Below are 12,533 nucleotides of genomic sequence, written 5' to 3' on the forward strand. Positions count from 1 at the left end.
TCAGCTAATGATAAATTTCTAAGCCACCAGCAGCGGTGGTGTTTCTCCCAATATTCCAAACGAGACTTTAGTATCGTCAAAATATGTATTCTTTAGTCCTGAGAAAAAAAAAATGCATAATAAAAACAAGCGATTAATTCATGAAAGCATAATAAATTGTTTATTTTGAAATTTGAATAAAAAAATATTAAACGATACAAGAGAAAACATTAATATTCAAGATACTCGTAATTATTATTTACACTAAAAATGCATCTCCTAAAAAAAATCAGTTGCTTGATTGTACTAGTAGTGGATAGAAAAACAAATAGATAAAGGGCTAATATTGATAAAAACAGATGTTTAAATGAAATTGTGAAGATTGATGTACAGAACGAAAAAGTAGCTATTTCAATATTTTTTCATTGAAACAGAAGATACTATTTTAATTGGACAGAAATTAGAAAATCAGTAGAACAAAAAGGATCAGCAATAAATTATCATCTTATTTGCTGACAAGTCCTGAAGAAAGCAACCGATATTTTTAAAGAAAATGTCATTTTTAAAAAATAACAAATTATTATAGGTAGACTAGTTTTATGTACAAAATGTAAAATAAATTGAAAACAATAATGAGGTATATAACATGTGAAGACAATTAGAAAAAAAAAAAGATAACAAGAAACGTAAATAAATTAAGAGATGAGTTTCAATAATAATTAAAATTAGAAAATTAAAATTATTAACAGGAAGATAACAAGAAACGTAAATAAATTAAGAGATGAGTTTCAATAATAATTAAAATTAGAAAATTAAAATTATTAACAGGAACAATTATTGAGAGGGTCAAGAAAACAATAAAAGGGAGATAGAGCTTATTTTAAAGGTGTCATTTTGATTAAAACGAACTCTAAAAGAAGCTTTTGGTTCTTGTGTAAAGAAATATGGCACTACATAGTTAGAGTAGAACAAAAGAAATTAAACTGTATGAAAGAGTTATCATTTTGATTAAAACGAATTCTAAAAGAAGCTTTTGGTTCTTGTGTAAAGAAATATGGCACTACATAGTTAGAGTAGAACAAAAGAAATTAAACTGTATGAAAGAGTTTGGTAATATATAAAACAGATTAGTTAGGAAGTTGAATAAAATTACGTATATTTGTGCGCGGTATATGAAAAATAAACATGTACAACTTATTACATGTATAGGAGAAATGTAACTAGAGAAATTGGAAAAAAGACAAGCACAGAAATAAGACTGCAAAGGCGGTAGATATTACAGTAATAATGGAAGATAAAAAAAGGAAACACCGTGAAGTTATGTGGAATGCAAACCGCAGGAGGAAAAATAAACTAGTATCGTAAAGGATCTAAAGAGAAAAAGGAAAGTAACAATATAAGCTATTAGTAAATACTGCAAAACGAGTCACAAGCAATAGTACCAAGAGTTACCAAAGAGTTCACTCAAGAAAAAAAAAAGTATGCAAAAGAAAGCTATGGAAAGGTAAAGGTCAGTCGTGTACACAAAGATCAAGTATCCTAAGGAAAAGTAAAAAAAGTAATATTTGAGTTTCGTTTATGTTTTTAATTTGTTAACTACAAGTTCGGCCATGCCTTTTCCACAAGTTTGGCCATGCCTCGGGATGAACTAGCGGGATTCCGGAGCGACTACAAGTTCGGCCATGCCTTTTCCACAAGTTTGGCCATGCCTCGGGATGAACTAGCGGGATTCCGGAGCGAAGCGACGAATTCAGCTAGTACTATATCAAACCTCTTTGAAAAAATCAAATCATAGCAACTAGCAACCCTGCATCCCTGCAATAGAACCAATAACTACCAAAGCGGTCTCTTATACCAAAGTAATCAAATATGTATTCGCTATACCAAAAGTGCCAAAGATCGTCTGCCGTTCACTTTCCATAGCGTGGTCTACGCCACAATACTGTGATATAAGCATGGGAGCCGTCATGCCATGACCTTATGTGTACTCTCGTGTGTAGAAAGTTGCAGATTGCGCCGAAACATGTGAACAAAATATCAAGATAGGTAGATTAGAAAATGAAATTCTAATAATAGATGTGTGGGAATCCGTGAGATTGGAACTTGGAGCGATCAACAATGACCTTGACCCATTAACTGAACTTGAAGATCACATAGAAGAATTTCGAGATATGAACGACAACATAACAGGAATAGAAATCAATGGTGACAGTGTTGAGAATGTGGAGAGTTTAAAGGACATTCTAGACTTGTTTGAAAAAGAAAGTAATGAACGTAATATCGGAGGACTTTCCAGGAATGAAGAAGATGATGGGAAAGAAGTAGAAGAACCTGATGAACAACTGAAAGCTGATGCCCAAGATCGAGATTTACTTGTCTGCAGAAAGATTTACTATCCTGGGAGGCCTATTAAACATGGCATCAGAGATAAGACAAATTAGATAAGATCTATTTATTCTCAACTATACCTAGTTGTTCGTAGATTAATGAGAACTCCCATATGGAAACTCAAAATATCTCTTACGTCTGTTAGAAAATAATAAATTACTAGGTGTTGTGGTTCTTGAGATAGAGCGATCAGTGTGTGAATATGAAATGTGAATGAGTGAATGGATCTTGTTTTTATAATATAAGATTATAAGTCAAGCTTATAAGCTCCATTATAAGTTTTCTAGTTCTGACAGCACCTACGCCAACATTGTAAAATAAGTACATAGAAATAAGTAGTGCTCTATTATTTTAGACAGACAGCTTAGGTTGAGGAGTACCATCATGCTAACAGTATAAAAGAGGAACTCTTTATTGATATAAATCGCAAGTAATATAGCACTTCTTTATTGAACCAAAGACCAACCAACTAAAGAAATACATAAAGCACAGCACACAAACTTTGCAAATCCTCTATTTATTCGACAGGCAAATGTGAAAATATTTCTTTTGGGTAGGAGGATTATGTTAGGACAAGGAGCGCGGTAGCGCTCCGCCCCGCCAAGTCAAGAAAGTTTGACCGCGCTACTAGAGATATTATGAGTACAAACCAGAAGGATCAAGACCACAGGGAAGACCAAGAATGAGGTACAGTGACATGATAAGAAAGGATATCGAAGATAAAGGAGTGGATTGGATGGATGTGGAGAATACATATGTTAATAAACACTGCTTTCTGTAAGAGGTTTGGTGGAGGAAGCTGTAACAACGTAGGTCTCATCCCGAAATCGAAGAGAAAAGGAAGGCAGGATAGGAGAAAGCCAGCCGTTCCAAGGTACGAACCTCAATCCTTCAGGATAAAGTCCCCGGGCAGAAATCTAGCGACCTAGCGCTTACAAGGCAGACGAGCTACCAACTAAGCTACGTAACTAGGCTGGCTAAGGCCTTTTCGAGCGTATCGATTGTGACTTTCGCGGGTTTTGCTTACCACTTCGTGGTGTGGTTGATGGTGCTGGGACAGCTTCTTGTTCTGATTGTAGTGATTGCTAGTTTACCGATAGTTACACTTAGTTTGCTGATCATATGTGATTAAAAAGTTACAAATGAGCAAAGCTATATCGCGTAGGAGTGTTTGTCCAGTGTAACTTTCAAACATTTTAGAAAGTTAACATCTTAGATCCAGTAAGTGGAACAGTTTCAGCCATACAGCCAGCTTCGTAAATAAAGTTGCTTATGTCTAGTTTTTCTAATTACATATGTATTAAAAACTTTGACAAAATGACATCTTGTCATTTTTACGATATCACTTAACACTGGGTTTAGCTATAGCTACCATATAAGAATGTAATAAAAAGGTCCAGGACTAGTACAAATTAATGTCTTTTAATTTTAGCTTCTTGTATCCAGCTCAAAGGACCAAATTATTCCTTTAGTATCAATATATTGTTGTCTTGCACAATTATAATCATGATCTCTCTCTCTTGAATGTCTTCGTACATATCGATGGTCGGTTTCAGGATAATAATTATTTCTCTAGATACGCTATGACAAGGTGTTTAGAAAATGGGAATGTACCCTGACACTAGTTGGAACATCCATTGCCAAGGAATAGCATATTGATCAGGCCTATCCTGTATAATATTTCATGACCAGATTAATTTCGCACACACAACACATTTTTAATATTCCTCATGAAATTTACATTAATATTTTACAAATATCAAACAGTTCACTAGCAGTTTATGTGTTCAACATTTCACTTTCTTTTTACTTTAATTAACCTTATAGACATGCAGTGTTCTCTTTTTTAATGTTCCTTGCCTTGCCTATATTGCGGATGTGTATCTTGATGAAGGTTCTATTTAATTGACTTTTGTTTTCATTCTTGAATACTTCACGAACTTTCAGTTCCGCTCTATGTTGAGAGCTCATTTTTTTCTTTCCATATATTTTTTCTTATTGTTTTTGATATCCGTTTTTACTTTCTTGTTGTCTAGAATTCTAGATTGTCCTATCTCATGATCTTGTATACTGAACCATTTTAGATTTGTATGTACCTATTGTATTTTTTAGTATATTCATAGTTATCATTTTTGTTATTATTTAAAATTTTGTATATTTTTGGACAAGTGGTATTGTTTTGTCCAAGTTTCCTTTGACCAGAGCAAAAATTGCCAGTATCTCATTAAATGATCTTGTTACAGCTCTCATCCATAAAGATAAATAGATTCACTGATTCATACATAAAAAGCCCTCATCTCATAAATAGATAGATAGTGTCTGATTGTAGTGATTGCTAGTTTACCGATAGTTACACTTAGTTGCTGATCATATGTGATTAAAAAGTTACAAACGAGCAAAGCTATATCGCGTAGGAGTGTTTGTCCAGTGTAACTTTCAAACATTTTAGAAAGTTAACATCTTAGATCCAGTAAGTGGAACTGAATGTCTTCGTACATATCAATGGTCGATTTCAGGATAATGTTTCTCTAGATACGCTATGACAAGATGTTTAGAAAATGGGAATGTACTGACACTAGTTGGAACGTCCATTGCCAAGGACTAGCATATTGATCAGGCCTATCCTGTATAATATTTCATGACCAGATTAATTTCGCACACACAACACATTTAATATTCCTCATGAAATTTACATTAATATTTTACAAATATCAAACAGTTCACTAGCATCACTGGCAGTTTATGTGTTCAACATTTCACTTTCTTTTTACTTTAATTAACCTTATAGACATGCAGTGTTCTCTTTTTTTAATGTTCCTTACCTTGCCTATATTGCGGATGTGTATCTTGATGAAGGTTCTATTTAATTGACTTTTGTTTTCATTCTTGACTACTTCACGAACTTTCAGTTCCGCTCTATGTTGAGAGCTCATTTTTTTTCTTTCCATATATTTTTGTTATTGTTTTTGATATCCGTTTTTACTTTCTTGTTGTCTAGATTGTCCTATCTCATGATCTTGTATACTGAACCATTTTAGATTTGTATGTACCTATTGTATTTTTTAGTATATTTATAGTTATTATTTAAAATTTTGTATATTTTTGGACAAGTGGTATTGTTTTGTCCAAGTTTCCTTTGACCAGAGCAAAAATTGCCAGTATCTGAACAGAACACCAAACGCTCACGGTTTTCAGAAATCTCTTCTTTTTGGAAAAGATTCGTATATTTTTTGAATTTCTTCAAATAGATTGAGAGGAGATTTTTGAACAGAGATCTGTAACTTTTGGTGTTTGAGTCAAAAATTGCCATAGTAATCTTTTCTGTAAATCTGTGACTTTAGGGTTTGTTGTGTAATATCGTTGTAATCAAGTCTTCAAAATAAAGCTTTTACAGAAATTTCTCTGAACAGAAATTTGTCCGAAATAATTAGATATCAAAATTCAAAAGCCATCGTATCATGTGACGTGACAGTGTAGCTGTTCTGAACGAACGAAAGGAAATTACCTAAAATATTATGGGAAAACTTTGAGCTACATCTTTCTGACTCTTTTGATGATATAGGGCAAACTCTTGATGATATAGGGCAAACTTTTGATGATATAGGGCAAACTCTTGATGATATAGGGCAAACTTTTGATGATATAGGGCAAACTCTTGATGATATAGGGCAAACTTTTGATGATATAGGGCAAACTCTTGATGATATAGGGCAAACTTTTGATGATATAGGGCAAACTCTTGATGATATAGGGCAAACTTTTGATGATATAGGGCAAACTCTTGATGATATAGGGCAAACTTTTGATGATATAGGGCAAACTCTTGATGATATAGGGTAAAGTATTGATGATATAGGGCAAACTCTTGATGATATAGGGCAAACTTTTGATGATATAGGGCAAACTCTTGATGATATAGGGCAAACTTTTGATGATATAGGGCAAACTCTTGATGATATAGGGCAAACTTTTGATGATATAGGGCAAACTCTTGATGATATAGGGCAAACTTTTGATGATATAGGGCAAACTCTTGATGATATAGGGCAAACTTTTGATGATATAGGGCAAACTCTTGATGATATAGGGCAAACTTTTGATGATATAGGGCAAACTCTTGATGATATAGGGCAAACTTTTGATGATATAGGGCAAACTCTTGATGATATAGGGCAAACTTTTGATGATATAGGGCAAACTCTTGATGATATAGGGTAAAGTATTGATGATATAGGGCAAACTCTTGATGATATAGGGCAAACTTTTGATGATATAGGGTAAACTCTTGATGATATAGGGCAAAGTATTGATGATAGAGAGGCTATAATGATCATTAATGGTTAAAAACAAGTTAGAAAAACAAGGATCTGATGAGAATAGAAAGGGAAATTCCAATGAGTCCAATTAGATCTTCTCCAATAGGATGGGCAAAGGGGAGATTTGGTCCGAAAATACTCGTTCAGCCAGGATATATGAAATGGTATTATCATTATTAATTAGATTCATATTAGACACCCAAACTAGATAATGGCTTACCTTATTTTATAATTGACCAATGGACCACAAAGAACCCTAGTCAATTATAAAATAAGGTAAGCCATTATGGTATTATCATTTATTTGAGAATTTGACCACCACAATAGAGCTCCAAATACATCAGACCTGTGTCTGTCAGACGGTCTGCGCGTGAATGGCCGTCATTAGGGTAGGGTGACAAGTGACAAGCCATACCATGCTTTTTTGTGAAATTTCGTCTGGGATTCCTTTGCGTGTTCACAACTCTTTCCTACTTTCTCGCTGCCATTTTTACCTCAACAGTAAACATGACAAGATCTACGTCTAGGCTGTCATTTTCCCCACTCCGAGGCTTAGGAGGAGCCCGGTAAACAGGAGGGCGTGGGTTCGATCCCAGCCGAGGCATGGAATTTGAGGCTGGTGCTTTTAAAAGGTGCTTTCAACTCCTCGCAAGGTGCTTTAATTCGGCCACTGACACTCAGATCTTCGGAACGTATGTGGTGGCAAAAATTCCGTCCATGAATCCCGGCCAGGGCGGAAATTTTCTGACCGAAGTTTTCCGTTCCTGCATAGGCATGGATAGAAAAGAATGTTCTTTAAAGTAATGCGAAAGCGGTTCCAAGGTACAACCTGCCTCGGTGGTGTAGTGGTCAAGACGCTCGCCTGGTAAACAGGAGGGCGTGGGTTCGATCCCAGCCGAGGCATGGAATTTTATCTCAAAAAATATAGTAATAATGAAAATAAAAAGAATCAATAATTCAAAATTGAAATCTACCAACTTCTGAAGATACGAGAGATAATAAAGAAGATCAAAAGAGATCTCGAAGACATTAACTAAGGTCTAAATCAATGATTGAAAGTAAGAATAAAAGAAAAAGAAGGAGGAGGAGGAGCAGAAGAAGAAGAAGAAAAAGAAGAAGAGAAAAAAGAAGAAGACCCCGAATAGAAGAAGACATACTAGAAATAATCAATACCAGAATCTCATCAAGTCATCAGTGTATGTACAATGCAAAACTGACGAAAAAAAAACGGACCTACTGACCAAAATAAATTAGAAAAAAACGGAACCAAATTCACACATGTCAAAAATAACATGCGTGTAACTCACATAACAAACGACAGGCATATAAAAGCATACCAAATACCCATCATTCATACTCACACAATAGTAGATGCCCAACAGATAATCAGTAATCACATACATAGCACCAAGCTACTATTCAGAAGAGCATTCTATTCAGAAGAATGGCATATTAGCATAGGTATTCGTCGGCGGAGTTGAGGATTTCGTTCTCCTCAAGTTGGTCGTTCAGGGCACGTCCGGATTTCTCTGAAAATGGGAAAGGAGAGCAGTTTTGGTGAAAGCGGAAAAAGGAAGGAAAAAAATCCACGAGATTTTTTTATGAGTTTGATAGAGGGAGGACCCTAGCTAGGACTGATTGAGAGGCTGACCCCTTCTGAACACAGGAAAAGGCGCGGAAGAAGAAGATAGAGGGAACTGTACAAACGAAGGTCTTATAACCCGTAAATCGAAGAGAAGAGGAAAGGGTAGGAGAGAACGAAACCTTGTAACAACGAAGGTCTTATAATCCCTAAATCGAAGAGAAGAGGAAAGTGTAGGAGAGAACCAGCCGTTCCGAGAAAAAACCTCATCTGTTTAGGATAAAGTTCACCCTGGACCGAAAGGCGCCCTACTTTCCTAGCTAACTGGGCTGGGTCAGTTCAATAAAGATTGGAGAGTCAAAATTCAATCTCAAGGTGGCCAAACCAGGAGTTCAAATCAATAGGGTTCCAAACGAAGTCAACTCACCAGCAGATGGGTTCTTGACCAGACTGATTCCGGCGAAGAGGTCGATGGATTCCGAGCTGAATGAAAGGCGCTCTACTTTCCTAGCTAACTGGGCTGGGTCAGTTCAATAAAGATTGGAGAGTCAAAATTTAATCTCAAAGTGGCCAAACCAGGAGTTCAAATCCATAGGGTTCCAAACGAAGTCAACTCACCAGCAGATGGGTTCTTGACCAGACTGATTCCGGCGAAGAGGTCGATGGATTCCGAGCTGAAGAAGGAGCGGACCTTTCTGTACATCTGGATTTGGGCACACGAGATGGAGTCTTTGTCGAGACATTCGGACAGTTTGGCGTCAAACTGGTCCTCAGCCGGCTGAAACACAAGAAGGAGATGGAAATGAGACTTATGACTGAAAATGAACAATGTTAGATTGACCAATTTAGCAAGAAAAACTGATCGAGGTACATAGGATGAAGCACAGAAGGAATTATTTTTTAACAAAAGACAGAACAGAACATACAAAAAAGATAATAATAATAAAAAAAAGTTTATGACTGAAAATGAACAATGTTAGATTGACCAATTTAGCAAGAAAAACTGATTAAGGTACATAGGATGAAGCACAGAAGGAATTATTTTTTAACAAAAGACAGAACAGAACATACAAAAAAGATAATAATAATAAAAAAAAGAAGAAAGGATGAGGGAGGAAAAAATGGAAATATCTGCTCCTTCAATTAAATTTTAATGTGCGTAACATTATTTGATCACGACTGGCCGAACAGCCTTAAATTTATTAATAAAGAAAGTACAATGCAAAGAAAGTAACAAACAAAAGAACTTTGATACCCATCTAATTATCAAGATAAGAACTGAACTACTAGTAAGAGCAAATAATAAAGAGCAATCCATCTAGAACTGTTGAATAACATCTGCATACTTTCAAGTACGAATACAAGTACCTACACTAATTACTCGCATAACTCAATTAAAACAGTCATTGATAATTCAAACAGTCATAGAGAACAATTTTAATTGGTACCCATCTAATTATCAAGATAACTGAACTACTAGTAAGAGCAAATAATAAAGAACAATCCATCTAGAACTGTTGAATAACATCTGCATACTTTCAAGTGCGAATACAAGTACCTACACTAATTACTCGCATAACTCAATTAAAACAGTCATTGATAATTCAAACAGTCATAGAGAACAATTTTAATTGCATTTCATATTCTTTGCTGATCTATGAACAGAACGAGAAAGTGGAAAGATAGTTATCTTTATCAGTTCTAATATCTATTTATGACGATTAATGTTATCTAAAGTACTTGATCATCATTGGGTTTATGGTTTCTGGTACGTAATCTAATGGATATGCATTTATGAGAGATAATATCAAAAGAGTTCTAGTATACTCGTATAGGTAGTTCTTGTAATATCTAGCATGAAGATGCTATCTCTGAAGGAGGTTTTAGTTTGTTTTTCTTTTTATCGTGTGCATTTTTACAACTAGAACCATGCTCGATAGATTGTTCATACTGGCAAAATACACATCTTTAAGTGATTCCACAGTTTTCTTACATGTATAATGCGTATTTTTTTTACAAGGAAACTTTCCCATGATATCTCTTTTATGTTCCTCTTTTTCCTCTATTACATCTCTTTGGCTTTAAATTTCTCCAGCATATTGTTGCTAAGTCAGAATTGGTACAGTATCTTCAACTCTCCTTTTGTCATATTTTCCAAAAATTGCAGTACATCCATTATATGAGTATTATCTAATTCTTCTTTGTAAAGCATAGAGGATCTTTACAAATTAGATTATTGGTACAGTATCTTCAACTCTCCTTTTATCATATTTTCCAAAAATTGCAGTACATCCATTATATGAGTATTATCTAATTCTTCTTGGTAAAGCATAGAGGATCTTTACAAATTAGAACCCAAAATATCAAGTTAGATGGTGGAGATAGTGAAATTTTTCGGTATCTCAGCTAAATAAACAAGGGATCCAGGATCCACTATTGTAGCACAAAATTCATTGAGATCTCCCAAGAAGGGTTTCACTCATATGTCCGAAATAAATGGTAGAGCACTCCTGACAATATTCTGGTCAGAGAATCAAACCCATATGCCAATATAGATAATATACACCCAAACATATTACAAGTCTTGAGCACATCCCACCATATTAATATTAACTCAGCAACATGATTAGTTTTTTTTTCGTCCATTTTTTCCATCATTATTTCCTCGTTCCATTGTGAATGGAGTTGGTGTGTGATTCCTTTTTTTCTGGGTCCCGAGTCCAATTCTCACGAAATCTATTAGAGTTTGGGAGTTGGTCTTTATTATGTCTGTGTGTCTTGGGAATTTCATCTCGTTTTGGGAATACTGGGTCCATTGGGTCTCCCATTATGTATTTTTTGCATTGGCAAAATGGTCTTAAGGTTCGTTTCTGTTTCAGTCATACAGCCAGCTTCGTAAATAAAGTTGCTTAGGTCTTTTTTTTCTAATTATGTATTTAAAACTTTGACAAATGACATCTTGTCATTTTTACGATATCACTTAACACTGGGTTTAGCTACCATATAATAATGTAATAAAAAGGTCCAGGACTAGTACAAGTTAATGTCTTTTGATTTTAGCTTCTTGTATCCAGCTCAAAGGACCAAATTATTCCTTTAGTATCAATATATTGTTGTCTTGCACAATTTATGAGTATAAACCAGAAGGACCAAGACCAAGAATGAGGTACAGTGACATGATAGGTATAGGTATAGGTATGTTTTATTTGGTATCAATTTTTTTCTACAAAGAATTTCTTATCCTAAGCTTAATCTAAACTTCTAAGAGAAGATAAGAAAGGATATCGAAGATAAAGGAGTGGATTGGATGGATGTGGAGAATACATATGTTAATAAACACTGCTTTCTGTAAGAGGTTAAAAATTAAAAACTTTTGAAAACTTGAACTCTACTGCGAGGCTTTCAAAACATTTTATTAGTAAACTCATTGAAGAAAAGGTATTGGGTCGAAACGTTGAAAAAGGATAAACAATAAAGTGAAGTCGGAAATATTAGGAAAATTTAAAGCAAAGCAAAGTATTCTTAATCACACCCAAGAAAAAGACTATTTAAGAGAATGAAAAAACAAAAATCTAATAAAAGAATCACTAGAAAATCACACTCAAAATCAAAAGCATACTAGATAAATATTTACTATCCAAAAGAAAAGACAAAAGCAATTAAAGCCGAAAAAACTCAAAGGCACGTCAAAAGACGCGGAAAAAAGAAAAAGCAAAACCTGTTACTGAAGCTGGAATAAAACTCAAAAGGCACGGTAGATACTAGATATCCAAAAGAAAAGGCAAAAGCTATTACTGAAGCCGAAAAAAATCAAAGGTACGTCAAAAGACAAGGCAAAAACCTACCTTGGGCTCAGCCAGGACTGGCTCTGGGGCGCACACCACCGAACATTAAAATTAAAAATTTAAAACTTTTGAACATTTTATTTCAACATTTATTAGTAAACTCATTGAAGAAAAGGTATTAGGTCGAAACGTTGAAAAAGGATAAACAATAAAGTGAAGTCGGAAATATTAGGAAAATTTAAAGCAAAGCAAAGTATTCAAAATGACACCCAAGAAAATGACTATTTAAGAGAATGAAAAAACAAAAATCTAATGAAAGAATCACTACAAAATCACACTCAAAATCAAAAGCATACTAGATAAATATTTACTATCCAAATAAAAAGACAAAAGCAATTGAAGCCGAAAAAACTCAAAGGCACGTCAAAAGACGCGGAAAAAAGAAAAAGCAAAACCTGTTACTGAAGCCGAAAAAACTCAAAA

General features: G+C 34.6%; 1 protein-coding gene and 1 long non-coding RNA gene across 2 annotated transcripts; both read right to left on the minus strand.

The window, feature by feature from the left end:
- Positions 1-5,898: 5,898 nt before the first annotated feature.
- LOC108253107 lies at positions 5,899-7,171 on the minus strand. Its single transcript, XM_017446459.1, has 2 exons — positions 7,158-7,171; positions 5,899-6,688 (listed from the first exon to the last, which is right to left on the minus strand). The coding sequence occupies exons 1-2, from the start codon at positions 7,169-7,171 to the stop codon at positions 5,899-5,901; spliced, it is 804 nt and encodes a 267-aa protein (XP_017301948.1).
- Positions 7,172-8,149: 978 nt separating this feature from the next.
- LOC113469845 lies at positions 8,150-12,153 on the minus strand. The gene is made up of 3 exons (XR_003393136.1): positions 12,111-12,153; positions 8,884-9,043; positions 8,150-8,212 (listed from the first exon to the last, which is right to left on the minus strand). It is a non-coding gene; the product is annotated as an uncharacterized LOC113469845 (long non-coding RNA).
- Between the last annotated feature and the right edge of the window lie 380 nt (positions 12,154-12,533).

The sequence above is a fragment of the Diaphorina citri genome, unplaced genomic scaffold (assembly GCF_000475195.1).
Source record: "Diaphorina citri unplaced genomic scaffold, Diaci psyllid genome assembly version 1.1 scaffold1257, whole genome shotgun sequence".
Lineage (NCBI taxonomy): Eukaryota > Metazoa > Arthropoda > Insecta > Hemiptera > Psyllidae > Diaphorina > Diaphorina citri.